This window comes from Nuphar pumila, chromosome 10, assembly GCF_984573655.1.
Source record: "Nuphar pumila chromosome 10, dmNupPumi1.hap1.1, whole genome shotgun sequence".
In the NCBI taxonomy this organism is placed as follows: Eukaryota; Viridiplantae; Streptophyta; class Magnoliopsida; order Nymphaeales; family Nymphaeaceae; genus Nuphar; species Nuphar pumila.
Window position 1 is genome coordinate 112153338 of NC_143258.1, and position 16931 is coordinate 112170268.

The window sequence follows — 16931 nt, forward strand, 5'->3', positions numbered from 1 at the left end:
GTTTTTGTACTATTCTTTAGTTATGAATAATTGTAGTCCATTAAAAGACAAAATAATGTGTAAACAAAAACAAATAAGCAAATATATATGTATATGTGTAAATAACTTTCATGATGTTTAACTAGCTTACCAACTTTTTTGCCTCTTGGGAGTGAAATAGTTCACTATGTCAGATCGAGAAACAAGTGAAAGACTATCTTGCTGGTTCAACGAGGACATTGAACATGTGTGTGTGTGTGGTGGTGGTGTGTGTGTGTGTGTGTGGGTGGGTGGGGGGGGGGGGGGGGGGGGGGGGGGGTGGGGGTGAAGACCATTTTGGACTCTTGGAGGGCATCGAAGTAGCTGAGACCCTGCTAAGACTTGGCAAAGTGACACACAGTGAAGGGTGACACTGTGGCGTGGACGGGCGCACCACTTGGTCATGAAGGGGCACACCCCTTGTGCATGAAAGGGTGCAACCCCTGTGCGTGAAGGAGTGCACCCCTTAACGCATGAAAGGGTGCACCCCTTGTGCGTGAAGGGTTGCACCCCTGGTGTATAAACAGTTGGTCACACCCCAATGCATGAAAGGGTGCACCCCTTGTACGTGAAGGAGTGAACCCTTTAATGCATGAAAGGGTGCACCCCTTGTGCGTGAAGGGGTTTTGTAAACACCCCAAATTTTCAACCTTCGCTCATAAACCATTTCCTCCTGCCACTGGGATCCATTCTTTGCAGCCTTCAGAGAATCAGCTGGTCGACATCTAAGTCAGGGTTGTTCATGACCCAAAATTTATAACAAATTTCAATATTTTATCTCACAATCAAGATTCAATCCTTATTTTGGCTCAATCTCAATTATCAGTTCTTATCTTCATATGAGAATTTTCAATCCTTTGTGTCTGCCAGGGGCTCGAGATTCTAAGTCCCTCATCCAGGGTTTGCATTTCATGTGTCATTGCATATCACTGCATGTATTTGGCATATCATTTCATGACATTGCACGCCATCGCATGACATTTTTGAGATCTAGCATTCTGGTTTTTCAAAATATTTAATCTAGATTCGATTTTAAAACTTTTCTTTCAAAATCAATTCCAAATACCTAAGTTTTAAATTGATATTTTTTCATTTGTTAACCGCCAAGATCTTATATTCTTTTATTTCAAAATATTTTCTTTACAAAACAATCTGGATTCATTTTAAAATCAATTTTTAACTGATCTCAGTCCCCAGATGAGACTCATCTAGCTGGTGTCGCTTCTAGATTCCTTCATTCCTCAAATTTCTCAAATTTTCAGTCGTAGTCAGATCAAGACTCTATCTTTTTACTTTTTAAACCTTTTTCAAAATTCTATTTTGGTTTTAAATCAGAGGTAGTCTTATCCCTTGTCCATTCCTATCATTTTGGCCAAAATCTCAGAGTTTCAATCGGATTAGGACTCTTTCCCAGAGTTTCAGTGGGATCAGGAATCTACTTTTCACTTCTATTTTTATCTCTTTTCGAGAAAACCTTTCATTTTGGCTAAAATTTTAAAGTTTCAGTTGAACTAGGTCTCTGCCCAAGAGTCCTAATCGAATCAGGACTCTATCCTGATTTCATTTTTTTTATTTCATTTTCACTTGTTTTGAAAAGTCCTTTTTAAAATCTTATCATTTGCTTCTTAGAAAACCAAAAATTCTTGAAGTTCTAATCGAATTAGGACTCTAATTACATAACCCACAATTCCTTTAAATCGAGACTCTGAATCCGACTTCAATTTCTATCTTATTTTCACCTGTTTTCTAAAACCCTCTCATTTGTTTTCTAGAAAACCCTAAATTTTAAGAGTTTTAGTCGAATTAGGACTCTGTCCCAGAGTCCCAGTTGGATCAGGACTCTAATTATGATTTCAAATTTCACCTTATTTTTATTTATTTTTTTGCGAAAAAGCTTCTAAAACCTCCTTGTTTTTTCAAAATTTTGAGAGCTTTAGTTGAATTAGGACTCTGTCCCAGAGTCCCAATTGGATCAAAACTCTAATTCTGATTTCAGTTTTCATCTGTTTTCGCGAAAAACTCTCAAAATCTTCTTGTATGTTTTTAGAAAAATCAATTTTTTTAGAGTCCTAGTCTAATTAGGACTCTGTTCTGATTTTTGTTTTAACTCCCATGTTCACTTGTTTTTAAAACCTTTTCGCTTGTTTTTCGAAAAAAGTTCAATTTTGTAGAGTTTAAGACAACTTAGGACTATATTTCAAGAGTTTCAGTTGGACTAGGACCCTGACCATAACTTCATTTTTCAGCTCATTTTATCAAATTCTAAGAAAACCTTTTAAAATTTCTTTATTTATCTTTCAAAAATCCAGAGTTTCAGTCTGATCAGGACTCTGTCCCAGAGTCCTAATCCAGTTAGGACTCTATTCTGAATTTTGTTTCTACATTCATTTTCATTCTCTTAACTTGTTTTTCAAAAATTAGTGTATTTTGCAAAATTCTAGTTGATTCAGGACTCTCTTTCAGAGTTTCGGTTGAGTTAGGACTCTAACCCTGACTGCATTTTCTGACTTATTTTCACTAGTTTTGAGAAAATCCTTCAAAAACTTCTTCGTTTCACTTTCAAAAACCTAAATTTTAGAGTTTCAGTTGGTTTTGGACTCTGGTCTAGAGTTTCAGTTCGCTTAGGACTCTATTTTTAAAACTTTTGTTTTTTATTCAGTGATTTTTAGTCTGTTTTGAAACCATTTTCAGTCTTTATTTTAACTTTTTCAAAAACCTGATGTGGGGCCCACTCAGTTGACACCACCACATCTGGAAGAGTTCTTATCTAGTCAGAACTCTAGTTGGTGAAAAAAAACTGTCAATTTTAATTCCAAATTTTAAACCTCTTTTTGAAAACTTTCGTTCTCAAGTTTTAAAAATCGCTTTTGAAAAATCAAGTGGGGCCCACTCTAGGTGGCGCCGCATTTGAAAGTGTCAGGGTTATATTAGGGTTAGTCAGTGTCCTAATTAGGTTAGGAGTTTGAAAATGTCCAAATTGATTTTAAAACTTCATTTTACTTTAGTATTTTCAAAACACATTTTTAACTTTTAAATTTAAGCCTTTAAAAAACCAAATGTGGGCCCACAGAGGGTGGCACCACATTTGGACTCATTTTAATAGAATTAGGATTCCTAGGTTAGTTAGAGCCTAATTAGGAAGGTTGAATAGTCAAACCTAATCTAAAAAATCGCCTCCCTCTAATTAAGTCAATTAAGAAAATTAGAAATTAATTAGGACTCCTTTTAATTAAGACTTTGAAAATCTATAAAAAGGGGCCAAAAGGAGGGGTGGACCCCTATGCTCTCTCTCTCTCTCTCCCTTTCTTGCTACTTCTCTCTCCTCTCAGCATCCTCTCCTTCCTCCATTAAAGTTGCAGCAACCCAAGGTAAGTTTTATTTATTTAATTTTATTATTTTATTAAATTTATTACAAGGTTTCCATGGCTTTCACCATTGCCACCCTTTTCATATGGATTTCAAGCTTGTTCTTCGTTCAAGAACCTTAAAATTGATTCAAAAAAGCAATCTAACGTTATTTAAGGGCATTTTTCATGATTCTAATCCGTTGAAATCGTTAGAAATAGCGTTTTTTATATTTAAGTCAAATAAAAGATGAGATTCGCCCATTTAATGGGTCGAGTCTCTATTTTCGAAGACTAAATCAAAATCTAACCGTGTATTCGCTGATTTTCTTTTTTTTATCGTGTTTATGGTTATTTTGGCCATTCAAATGCCAAATCTAAATTCGTGGTATTATTTTCATGTTTTTTTATTTTTTGTTTTCATATTTAGATTAGGGTTTTTAATGTTTTATCGATAATATGTGAATTTTGATCCCGGGCACGCGAAAACAGTGTTATTTCATGTATATTTTTCTCTCAAAAAAATTTAATATTTTTAGGGTTAAACCGTGAGCAGGTCAGTGATTTCCTATAAAAAAAATAGAATTATTTTGGGTTCTGGAACCCTGTCAAAAAAATAGAAAACCGAACCTTACTTTTTAAACCGTGAAATCGCTATGTGGATTCGGGGACAACTTGACGAGGCAATATCTCATTTATCAAAGATCTGATCGATGATCCGTAAGTTGAAGTGTCTTCGTTATCATGTCTAATATTTTCTGTAAATGTTTCATATTTTTATGCATCTGTTTGATATTTTTCCTCTGACAGAAAGTAGAATTGGTTTTACAGAGCTGGTATACATTGTCTAAACCCTAGATCGACTTGTGTCAATCGTATCTCCCTGACCGAAGATCCGATTGATGATCTGTAAAAGAAAAAAACTTTCTCTATGTGTTTACTTTCATCTGCTAAAATTTTATAATTTTTGAACATGATTTGCTATATTTTTCTGTACCCAAAACTGGATGTATTTATTTTAACTTGTTATATATTCGTCAGAATCAAGCGTATGTTGCCGGAGCAATATCTCCCTAACCGAAGATGATTTTTCAGATCTATAAATAGGTAAATCTTTGTTTTTTGTCTAATATCTCTCTATAAATTTTTGTAAATTTCCATGGTAATTTGATACCCGATTCGGGTTTGACATTGTGGCAGATATGTGCCCAAGGGAAAAATTGCGTATTTTAGGGTTTTATTCAATTTTTATATTAAAATAATGTTAAAAATATATTTTTTTGAATGTAATTTAATTTTAGAGTTATCAAAACTATATATATCGATTTTTACAGATTTTTGAATTCATTTGATATATTATTTGATTAAATCATGAAAACAAGGTGCCCGTAGAGTCCCAGTTCGAGTAAAACACTAGCAAAAATCACTATTTTGTGATATTTTAATTTTTTGATATAAAGTTTCATGTTTTTAATATTTTATCATGTTTATAATTATGCTAGGGTGCTTAACACCCGATTTGGTGTTTATTTAAATCCATTTGATCCCTAAATCCAAAGTTTCACAAAAATCTTTTCTGAAACCCCTGATTTCAAGGCCATAGTCTTGTTTTCAAAGGTATTTTTATCATTTTTCTCCAAATTCCGAATTTCAGAGTTATTTATTTTTATTATTTATGCAATTTTACATCAGCTTTTATTATGTTTATCTCAGGAAAACATGAAAAAAGGCTTATATCCGAATAAGTCCAGTAATTTTCAGATATTATTGGATAAATCCATAAAAGCCAACATATTTTCACTAACAAGTTTTCTAGTTTTGCAGGGACATTTAAGAGTGTATTTTATTTTATTTTATTTTCTCTTTTTATGTAAATTATAATTGTAAACATTGGAATAAGAATTTACTTTTCCTGCTTAGAATTGGATCACATTGCATATAATTTTATTTTTTAATAATATTAATGTGTGATGGATGATGATTCATGCATATTCAAATTCATCATGGTCTACACGAATGACACATGCACTAGCTTCTAAGGAGTTGACAAACTCAGTGGGTTTCGTATTTGTGATCATAGTCAGAATACGAATGAAACCCAGATTTATCATCTTTTTCTAAGCCACAAATGGCCTACACTCTTAGGCATCTTCAGAAATCATTGCATATTTTAAAATTTTTCCAAATATTTACTCCTTTTAGAATCAAATAAGATATTCAATACATATTCGTGGCTTGGCGAATATATTTCATCAAAATTCTATAAGGCACATAAATTTCTTTTTCAAATGATTTTCCTCAAAATCTTCAAAAAATATTTTTTGCAAAATTATATTCATTCATTCACTTAGGTTTAGATTGCATCATGAAAAGGATTTCACAAGGCTACACATCCCTCTTTTGATCAAATCAAGAATCTCATTTCAAGAAAATCGATTTCTCAAAGCTATCCTGAAATTTCTTCAGAAATCAATTTTTCTCAAAACATTAAGGTTTCCTTTTCATTAAAAACGATTTTCAAGGGATTTCTAAATGCTTTTCTAAGTCCCAAAATTGATTTTTCAAGTTTCAATAACTTCTCAAAGTTCAGAATTCAAAGAAGTCAGTTTTTCTCAAATTTGTTAGATTTTCCTCAGAAACCAAATTTTCAAGATCCCTTTATTTTTCAAAGATTTTCCAAATATTTTCGTAAGTTCAAATCACGATTTTCTAAGTTATAATATTCTCAATTTCAAAGTTCAAATTCAGATAAATCAATTTTCTCTAAGTCATTTTGAATTCTCTCAGAAATCGATTTTCCTAAAACATCAAGATTTCTTCAGAAATCGATTTTCTTTCTTTAAAAATGCTTCTCAGATGTGACTCACAATTTTCAAAATGTTCCTCTTTCCAAGTATTTTCCAAGTATTTCAAGCAAACATCATATTTTTCAATCTGCATTTTCAGAAATTATTCTTTATGCATTTAAGAATAGAACAAACAAGTTGAGCAAAGCAAAACACTAGATTGATCATTGGTTTGATTACTCCTGGTTATAATGCCAAGAATGGTTGAACCTCGTACCGACAGGCGAGTCCCATTCTTCGAAATTATCCTGCATTTTAAAGCAGAGACGAGTTATTTTCAAAATCTTTTAAAAAAATCAGTTTGACTTGAAAAAGTAAAATTTTGCAATGATAACAGGTTCCCTGGGGTTCGGAAAGTCTAGGACGCACGTGGTGTGCTTTTGGACAAAAAAAAAAGTGACCCTGTAACACCTGATCTGTCCAAGTCACCAACCAAAAAAAGGACACATTCTAGATTCCAAAAAGCATCAATTGAATCCTGCAAAACATATAAAATCATATGGTGGTAACTCTGGGGTAAAGGGGTAAGCCCATGGAGTCTTATGCTGCCAGGACAGTGAACGTAAGGCTGACAGAGCCAGCGTGGCTAGGTCTCTGAAAATGGGGGATATAAAAAAAAATATGACGCTAGCTAAATGCACTGCACTGCGGGAGAATATGATTATGGTTCTTCCCCAGCATAATCGCAAATAAATGTGAACAGAATTATAGATTTCAAAGACACAGGGATATAAAATATTTCTTACCCCAAAGTACCTATATCACTGAATGTGCTGATACAGCCATAGACAAGAGAAGCCAGGAGTCATAGCATTTATCAACTGAATTCAAGGTGCAGTATCCAGGTTGTTTCATTAAAACCTACAGGCAGGACATAAGGGAAAAAATGTACAAAAATAATAAACCCATGAAAATAGGCCTTCTTATCAGCCGCTAGTCAATTCCTTCACATGTCAGAATGAAGTAATTTCCGGTTCACACTAGTCGAAGAATAGTTTTACCACCTGGCAAAAAAGATAACTCTAAATTTCAGGGCGTTGTATAATGTACGAGAGAGAGAGGCAACCTTTCTAATTCAAGTTGTAGCTATAAAAGGATTCCCAAGAAACTTCAGTAAAAAGAAAACACATGCCTCTTCTGAAAGTAGAATGCAAGTTTAGGCTCTGTTGACTCGAATTTGCTGCCCCTCAAAACGCTAGAAAGGATGGATTATAATTAGAAAGAGAAATGTTTAACAAAGCTCAAAAGCTACCAGAAAAATGCAAGAAACTGAAAAATCTATAGAACAGATAGTCAGAAATACTTACAATATTGTTAAAAGAAGAAATAGCAGCCTCTACTTCTTCATCGGAGGAAAAGGAAACAAACCCAAACCCACTGGACTTTGAAGTCCCTGGCACTCTTGAAATCTTAGCACCAAGAACCTTTCCCTTCTCAGAGAATAATTTACTTAGCATATCTGATGTCACTGTCTTCCCCAAGTTACCTACATAGACCTTGTACTGGCTGTCAATGAAGCTTGATTCCTCGGCTTGAATATTTGATAGATCAACAGGCTGAAGAGGTTTCTCAGTGATGTTCACTTTGATTTGTCGTCCCCCAATTTCCTAGAGTATGTGCAAAAGGATAATTTTGACCATCAAATACAAAATATTATAAAGATAAAGATTCTTAACAGTAACAAGTCCAATGAAATTATGGCTGTTTTTCAAGTTTTCTAGCATATAATGCAAACGGCAAATCTTAAAAGAAAATGGCACCGTAGAAAAGAAAGAAATATTCTTTGCCATCAAAAAGAAAAACAAACAAACCAAGATTGCGATGCCATAAAGCAAACTTTTATAATAACAGTTATTTTAAAGTGCAACCATATGTACTCTGATGTAAGAGAGGAAATTTCTGAGACCACCACTTTGAACGCAGGGGTTAACTATGTCAGAGAGGTGTGGTAGTTGGTACGTGGTATAACAGGTGCGGCTTGTGCAAATGGCTTTTTCCAAAAGAAGCATGTGAGGCCACAGCTGATACACATAATATATATACTACAAATGAAGATCTCCATCAGAATGTAAAGAAAAATGTAGAAAGTATACAATACAATATTTATAGAAACATACAATGTATCCATCATATTATACAATATATCCATATGTGGCAGCTGATATACATAATGTATATACCACTAATGGGGAACTCCACTAGGACATAAAGATAAAAATGTAGAATATATAAAATATTCATAGAAACATACAATGCATCCTGCATATTATGCAAGACATTGGTATGTAGCAGCCCTCAGAAGTCAGAAGACCCCAACACCAACACCCAGAAGTATCCAGTATTGATACAGAAGTCACCGATATTGCCAATATTTTGAAAACATCTCAATATTATCGGTATTTCAAGGTCAGCAATATTTTCCAGAGATTTTCAAAATATCGCCAAAAACGAAAATATTATGATATTTTCCCGAGATATTCCCAATGTTTTCAAAAGCATATTTTTTATATATTTTAAGTATTTTTTTGTTTTTTTTATTTTAAATATTTTCTAATTGTTTCTTTATATTTTTGCAAGAAAACCTATTATTTTTCTCTTTTTTATTATTATTTATATTTTTTCAGTTTTTAAAGCTTTCAAGATTTTTTCGCAATTTTCTTGAGAAAAATCATTTTTTCATAATATCTCAAAGAAAAACCCTCGCCGAGAAATTACCTTAAATGATATAGGTGATTGTTACGGCCTGAATTTCAAAAGATGGTACAACCCCAAGCTCTATAAAGGTCAACCAACATTGTGTGGGTCTCAGGTTGATAACATAACTTCTCTAATGGGTGACAAGTCAAAGATCCAGAGTCCAGAGCAAGAAAAAAAAGAAACATGACACGTGGCAAGCACCGAAGGCAAGCCAATTAAGAAGCGGGGTCTACCTAGGAGGACGTGTCATGCTGGAGAGTCCTAAGGGACATCCCCCAATTCTAGAAGTAATTAATTAATTAGTTTAGTTAATTAATTATGAAGAATCCTTAGTTTATTTGTTCTTGTGAGGAGTCCCTATTAGAGAAGGAGTCTTGTGAGAGGAAGGACTCTAGAGTCCTTGCCCAATCTTTATTTTTCAATAGGATTCTTAATGCCTTAGGATAGGTGATTGAGTAGGGACTCTATCCCAGACCTCCCATCTATAAATAGAGCTCTGGGGTTCCCTTTTATGCATTATGGAATAAGAAATTTAAGTTTCTCAATCTCTCTCTCTTTAGGCGTCCCACTCTCTCTAGATGTCTCTTTCTCTCTCTTCTCTCTCTCTCCTCTCTCATGTTTCTCATTCTTCTCCCTGTGATCCACGTGAAGCTAGGCCTCCCTAGGTTGTTCTTTCAACCCTTCCAAGGAACCAAGCCCTTCTAGTACAAGTATCTCGATGTGGAGTGATCCCTAACTTGGAATTCGACGTAAGAGCCCTGTCAGTCGTGGTTCTGCTGATCAACCTTCCTTACGAATGTTTCTCAAGTATTTATACCACTCTCTGAACCTCTATCATATCTTAGGACCAATCTCTAACTTTCTCTAAAGCCGCTTAAGCCATTCAGGATCCAAAACACCAAAACTGCACCCTATCGGCTCGAAAAAATGCATAGTTCGGCCCGTTCTATCTCACCAGCCTCTTCCACGACCCATTCTGATATCCCTGAGCCCTAGAACCTATATCGGACCCTAACACATGTCCTTAGGTAACCCAATAAGCCTTGGACCAAGCCCTTTCATATTTGGACTGTAATCCTTATCAGAACCTGCCGAGTAGATGTATTTCAAAATCATTCATTAACCTCCTATTTTTCTGTTGCAGCTTATGACTCAATCCTGCCTAGACCTGAAACCTGATAAACCCTAAAATTAGCCAAACTTCCAAAAATCACCCAACCCAAACCGTGAACCCCCGAGTCTAAAATTTGGACCCAAGCTTCCTTACGATATTTAGTTTGAACCCTGAAAATTTCACTATTTTATCATATTTCAGTTCTAAGATATCGATTTTACAAACAGGTTGTGTCGATCCCCAAACCCAGTCTGACCCAGTCCTGTCCTGTTTGTTCATCCCATTTCAAAAATTGTTTCGACCTGTTCCTAAAAATTGGTTTGTACCTTCACTCAGGTGTCTAGAATAATCCCTCCAAATTTGAGATTTTTCCTCCATACTGTTTGGGCATACCGATTTTTCTACCAAAACCTGTTAGAACCAACCTACCATGTTTACCCAAATTTGACTTTGACTAAACCTAGACCTAACTGAGCACCTAAGCCCCCAAACCTAACCTAGGCCTACCTAGAACGCAATAAGTGGTATCAGAGCGAACGATCCTCGCTCCTCTGAATTTTAACAATGGAATTCGAGCGATAACGCCCTCGGTCTTCGTCAAATCGCGAGACCTGAATTAGAAATCGATATGAATTTCACGACATGCTTCAAAAATTATATTCAGATATAATCGCAATTGTGAAAAGGATGTACGATATAGGATTCGGTCCAAATGCGAGGATGAGAATTGAGTTGGTAAAACCGGTGGAAAAGCTTAAATACTATACGAAGGACTGTATTGCGATTGAGGTGAATACGAATGAGGGAATTCACTTGCGAAAAATGAATCTGTCACTTGGAGATTTATCATGGACATTGAATGATAAGTTCTAATGATGGACTTCGCCTCCTGACTCCACCTATTCAAACTAGCTGAATCCGAATGGAGAAGGATGATTGACAAATATTGATTCCCTTCCTATGTCGATTTGCCAACAAAGAGACCGAACACCATAATGAATGTGTGTGAGACTCCAAGTAGATTTGAGAGAGATACAGGCTAGCAGCCAATCATCACCTGATGTGGCAACTAAGTGAGCTGGTAGGGAGGCCATGTGTAGCACGTATATCGAGGAAAGACCAACACCTTGTCTATAAGCATGGCATAACTGCAGTTGTGGCCTTTAGAGGGGCATATCCATGGAGTTGAATACCCTGTCGGCCGATTTGCCACCGGCGGTGATTCCTCCTTCAGTATGGCCATCACTAATGCCACAACAGTGCACCGCAGGCCAAGAGCACGTCCAGTCAGGCTGGCAGCTCAACCAGCCCATGGCACCTTGCGGCAATCACGACAGCAGCGCCGTGCACAAGGAAGTGCCCCCATGCGCAACACTGAACCGAAGCCCTCAATCTACAGGAAACATCAGAGTGCATAATAGGGAAGTACCCTTGTACACAACAGGGAACTAGATGCCCCAACTTGCGGGGAGCGCCCTTGTGCGCAGCAAGGCAACAACCTTGTGTGCAACAATGAACCAACACCCCCAACCCACAAGGAGCGGAGCACTCTCATGTGTGCGGGACATTCAAACCGAGTCATCTCTTGCTTGGCCGGACCAGCAGTCGAACGCAACCAATTGCATGATGAAATCGGCAGCAAGTCCAAAGCTCACAAGTTGAAATCTGTCGCAACGTGCACTCAAGCCGTTTGGAAATTCATGGCATCATCTCGCGTCTTGTGCTTGTTGTATTGATCGATAGTTGGGTCTGTAATAAGAAGCACGCCCTAACTGGGTCACCCATTGCACGGTATGATATGATCGAAGTGCATTGCACGAGAAAAACAGTTACAGTTTGGGTCGTGAGCGCACCAGCAGAATTCTATACTACCGTGAGCTTGGGTCTTTCAGAAGTTTGGGGTGTCAACAGGTCGGGTTTGGTTCGGACCCAGGTGAAACCAGACTTGGACAAGATTTTTGGGTATGGTATTGGGTCCAGACCTGGGTCTACTATAAGAGAAACCATGCCCGAACCTGATAAGAACTACATGAACCAGGCCTAGTAAAATAATATTTTTTTATCATTTTTACATTGAAAAATTGTGGGTCTTAATCGAAACTCGGGTCGGGTCGAACCCAGGTCTGATATAAAATTTTACAAACTATACTCGAGTCCATGTATTAATCGGACCTTCGAGTCTGGACCCGAGTCTTAATCAGGTCTTCTTATTTGTCACCATACTCAGACCCTATAGGGTTTGGTCCGGGTCAGGTCTAGGTAAATCTGACCCGTTGACACCCCTAGTGTCACCGCATACCCTGTGACTGCTGAATTGTTCGTGCCACGAAGTCGCACTTATGCCGACTTTGGTGCAACGCGATCGTGCCCCAAACTCTTTTGCCTGGATTTCACTCGGCTTAGGAATTGGGCAGCGGTTATGGAATAGCGAATGGTAAACCGCAGAATCGCCGTAGTGCATATGATAGATCAAAACCTCGTGTTTGATCTAGGTGGAGCGGCCAATTAGTTGGGTCGTGGTCTCTCTCACTATGGGAAAAAAGTAGTGCAAAGCGTGGTGGTCTGTTACGGCCCAATTTTCAGAAGATGGTGTAGACCTAAGCTCCAAGATCTAGACGCCACCTCTAGAGCCCTATGAGGGTCGGCCAACACTGTGTGGGTTCCAGGTTGATGACTTGACAGTTGGCATGGCTTCTATAATGAGTGACAAGTCAAAGATCTAGAGTTTAGGGTAAGAGAAGGAGAAGCAGGACACGTGTCAAGCACCGAAGGCAAACCAATTAAGGAACGGGGTCCACCTAGGGGGTCGTGCCATGCTGGAGGGTCCTAAGGGACATCCCCCAGTTCTAGAAGCTGATTAGTTAATTAATTATGGAGGGTCTTTAGTTGATTAACTTGATTTGTTATTGTGAGGAGTTTCTATTAGAGGAGTCATGTCGGAGGAAGGGTTCTAAAGTCCTTATTCAGTCTTTATTTTTCGGTAGAATTCTTAATGCCTTATGATAGGTGATTGAGTAGGGACTCTATCCCAGACCTCCCATCTATAAATAGAGACTTGGGGTTCCCCTTCAGGCATTGATTATGGAATAAGAAATTTAAGTCTCTCTCTCTCTCTCTCTCTCTCTCTCTCCTTCTTCTTCTCTCTCTCTCTCCTCCCTCGTGTTTATATCTTTTTCCTGTGATCCACATGAAGCCAGACCTCCCTAAGATGTTCCTTCAACCCTTCCGAGGGCCCAAGCCCTTCTCGTACTCGTATCTCATTGTGGAGTGATCCATACCTTGGAATTCGATGAAAGAGACCTCTCAGTTGTTGTTTTGTTGACCATCCTTCCTTACGAATGTGTCTCAGGTATTTATACCACTCCTTGGACCTCTATCATACCTTAAGATCAGTCTCTAACCTTCCCTAAAGCCGCCTAAGCCGTTCGTGAACACCAAAACTGCACTCTATCGACTCAAGAAAACGCGTAGTTCAGCCCGTTCCATCTCACCAGCCTCTTCCACAACCCAGATATCCCTGGTCCCGAGAACTTATATTAGACCCTAACACACGTCTTTAGGTAACCCAAGAATCCCTGGACCAAGTCCTTTCAGATCTAGACCGCAATCCTTACCAGAACCCGCGTGACCCAATCTTGCCTAGACCTGAAACCTGGTAAACCCTGAAATTAGCCTAACTTCCAAAAATCGCCCAGCCCAAACCGTGAACCCATTGGGTTTAAAATTTGGACCCAAGCTTTCTTGGGATATTTAGTTTGAACACTCCAAAAATCACGATTTTATCATATCTCAGTTCTAAGATGTCAATTTTACAAACATGGTGTGTCTGTCCCCAAATTTAGTCTAACCCTATCTTGTCTTGTCTATCTATCCCATTCCAGAAACCGTTCTGACCTGTCCCTGCATCGTCTGCGCCTAAAAATTGGTTTGTACCTTCCCTTAAATGTCTGAAACAATCCCTCCAAATTTGAGATTTTTCCTCCATACCGTTTGGGCGTACCAATTTTTCTACCTGTCAGAACCAGCCCACCTAAGCCCCCAAACCTAACCTAGGCCCACCTACAACGCAACAGTGACTATGATATATAAACATACAATGTATCCTGCATATTATACAATACATCAGCATGTGGCAGCCACCAAAATACCCCAACACCAGCACCCAGAAGTATCCAGCATTGACATAGAAACATACAATGTATCCTGCATATTATACAATACATCGATATGTGGCAGCCCCCAGAAGACCCTGGTACCAGCACCCAGAAGTATCCAACATTGATACGGATATATTGAGTGTTCAAAGATGCCCATGTTACATATGGGACTATTATTCTGTATTTGCCATCAGATGTTACTTTTCATGCCTCCACTGTGTACCATGTCACACGGACACAGCTAAAAGTATACATGTGCTATTTTCGTGTAACTTTCCATTGACATAGACTGAGTATATCATACTGGTTGTTCTATTCTTTCACACACCAACTGTTTAGTAAGTTTCATCTCTTCTTAAAGGTGCACAAGCAAATTTATGTAATCAGTAAGGTATGCCAGTTGTAGTTTGAGCTACGTATAGTTATCTGATTTATGTATCTATTCTTCCCATTCGGGGATATGTAACTTCTAGAGTAAACATTAACCACAATAGGCCATAAACTTCATCGCTGAGAATCCTCAGCCAAAGAGCTATCTTGTTAGATTTTCATTTACAGGAAAATATCTGAAGTTCTAAATATAGCAATATTACAACAATGGCTATCTTGTTAGATTTGCACCAGGTAGCTTCACAGGAAATATTTAAAGTTTTAAACATAGTGATATTACTCTCATAATGGTATCATGATGCTCTCAATCAAAGGCAAGGAAATGAGGATATCATTGATGCCAAAATGATACCGAATATTTTTAATTATCTTTGCAAATATTTGAAAGTGGTACCAACTGCTTGGATACTAAAAATAAAACACGTCTTAAATCATGAATGCAAGCCCTGCAGCTAGAATATGCTCAATCAAAACGTATTTTATGGCATACTGTTTTATTCATCTTCTAAGTAGCCACATTTGCATCCTCTATGGAACTCACAGTTACAAAGGTAGAGTATGCCCAATCATCACAAGACATCAATCAGAACATATTTCATATCTTACTGTTCCATTAATCTTCTCAATAGCTGCATTTGCATCCTCTATGGAGCTCATAGTTACAAAGGCAAAACGGCGACTTCTTCCAGAGTATTTATCATACATGACCTGTTAACATACAGAAGAAAAACATAAAAAATAAATAAATAGGCATGGGAAGGAAGGAGGGAGAGAGAGTGTGTGTTTCTCGAATATTGAGATGTTCAGAAGAGGAGAGCCTAGCCTAATTCCCAAATACCGAGTGAGGGTAACTCACCCTTTATGTGCCAAGAAACTAACAGTGAAGAAAGAATGACTGACAATACAAGTACTTGAAATAACAGTCAAATCATAGATTTCTTTCAAAAAATATTTTACATGGGGACCATTTAGTTCCCAACATCGATGGCACCATAAAAGTCTCTGAGAAGTCACAATGTCACAAGTAACAGCAGAACACAATCAATTCGCTCTCTGGAACAAGAAATCAATTCTAAGGCAATATTTCTGAATAAAAGATTACACGCTACAAATTTTCAGCGGTGCCAATAAAATGGGCGAAACAATTAACTATCACAAAGAGGGATTTTCTGTTTCCCTAGGAATTATAACAGACATCTACGTAAAGGCATAGAAGCAAATGACGGTAATACTCACTGCCTCCATAAGCAATGAAAGTAGCACTCGTTCTATGTCCATCAATTCAATTACCAACATACATGTGGCGCGAAGATGATTTTCCTTAAGCTCACTTACAGCTAACGAAAAGTACAGCCAATTTAACTAGTTGCTAATTCCGCCAGACATCTCATGTCACGTAAACCGGACTACCAATTCTTTCTACTATTTCGATAAGATTTCCGGGAAATTTCCAAATACATTATCGTTATAGAATTCTGCCAGATTGTTGTATTTATGAAATGAAAGCAATTCCGTTCAACAATACCACGAGATCCCACTTCCCAAACAACAGAAGAGGAAAACAGAAAAGGAACAAGAACGAAATTCTCAACCTCAGCCTTCTCAACGGAGCCGTGCCCTGCAAACAACCGACTGAGCTCGCCGTTGTCGATGTTCCTGGGGATGTTGCCCACGTAAAGCCTCCTCGAAGCCTCCGGCGCCTCCGGCGCCGCCTGTGCGGCGACTCTCAGGGAAAGGGCCCTCCTGCGGTTGGCGAAGTGAAGAGGCCCACCCGAGAGTGGGAGGATCGCAGAGAAACCCACCCTCCCCGAGGAAGAGCTGGAGGGGAATCTAGGGCCTTCTGGTTGGGTTCTGAAGGAAGAAGAAGGAATTAGGGATAGGGAAGAGCAAAGGTTCGCCATCTCTCCGTTACTCTGTGGTGGATGGAAGGCAGGGCAGCCAACTGATGCAGAGTGAAAGAAATTGTTTGTACAGAGTGAAGATTGTAGAGGAGTGTCGTGTAGGGTCGCCAGCGCAGGGGTTTATCCGGATATAAGGATTGAAGCGATGAACAGTCGGGGAATACGGATCGGGTATCCAACCGATCCATGTCCATTTCAAAGCATTCTGAGATGTAAACGGTTCGGATTTGGATCAGATGTGGCGAATACCGTATTCGACTAAACGGACGTCGGCTACATGGATTCGAATTCAGATTCGGATCGGAATGGTGAAAAATCTTAACAGATGCAGTTTTTTACATCGGATATAGTTTTCGCTTACCAAATGCAGCTAAATGGAATCGAATTCCGTCGGATAAAATCTGTTTCATTGACATCCCTAACTGTGATGTATATGCATTACTGAATCCTACGTAGCCGGATCT

General features: G+C 38.0%; 1 protein-coding gene across 2 annotated transcripts; it reads right to left on the reverse strand.

Annotated features, from left to right (window-relative positions):
- Positions 1–6939: 6939 nt before the first annotated feature.
- PSRP2 (RNA-binding (RRM/RBD/RNP motifs) family protein) lies at positions 6940–16561 on the reverse strand. 2 transcript variants are annotated; one of them, XM_090019735.1, is made up of 5 exons: positions 16159–16561; positions 15173–15274; positions 7516–7815; positions 7341–7403; positions 6940–7212 (listed from the first exon to the last, which is right to left on the reverse strand). In XM_090019735.1, exons 1-4 carry the CDS (start codon positions 16465–16467, stop codon positions 7365–7367), a joined length of 750 nt encoding a protein of 249 aa, XP_089875861.1. In that variant the 5' UTR covers positions 16468–16561; the 3' UTR covers positions 6940–7212; positions 7341–7364. The 2 variants fall into 2 exon arrangements, with proteins under 2 accessions (XP_089875861.1, XP_089875862.1); XM_090019736.1 differs by lacking the exon at positions 15173–15274.
- Positions 16562–16931: the final 370 nt, after the last annotated feature.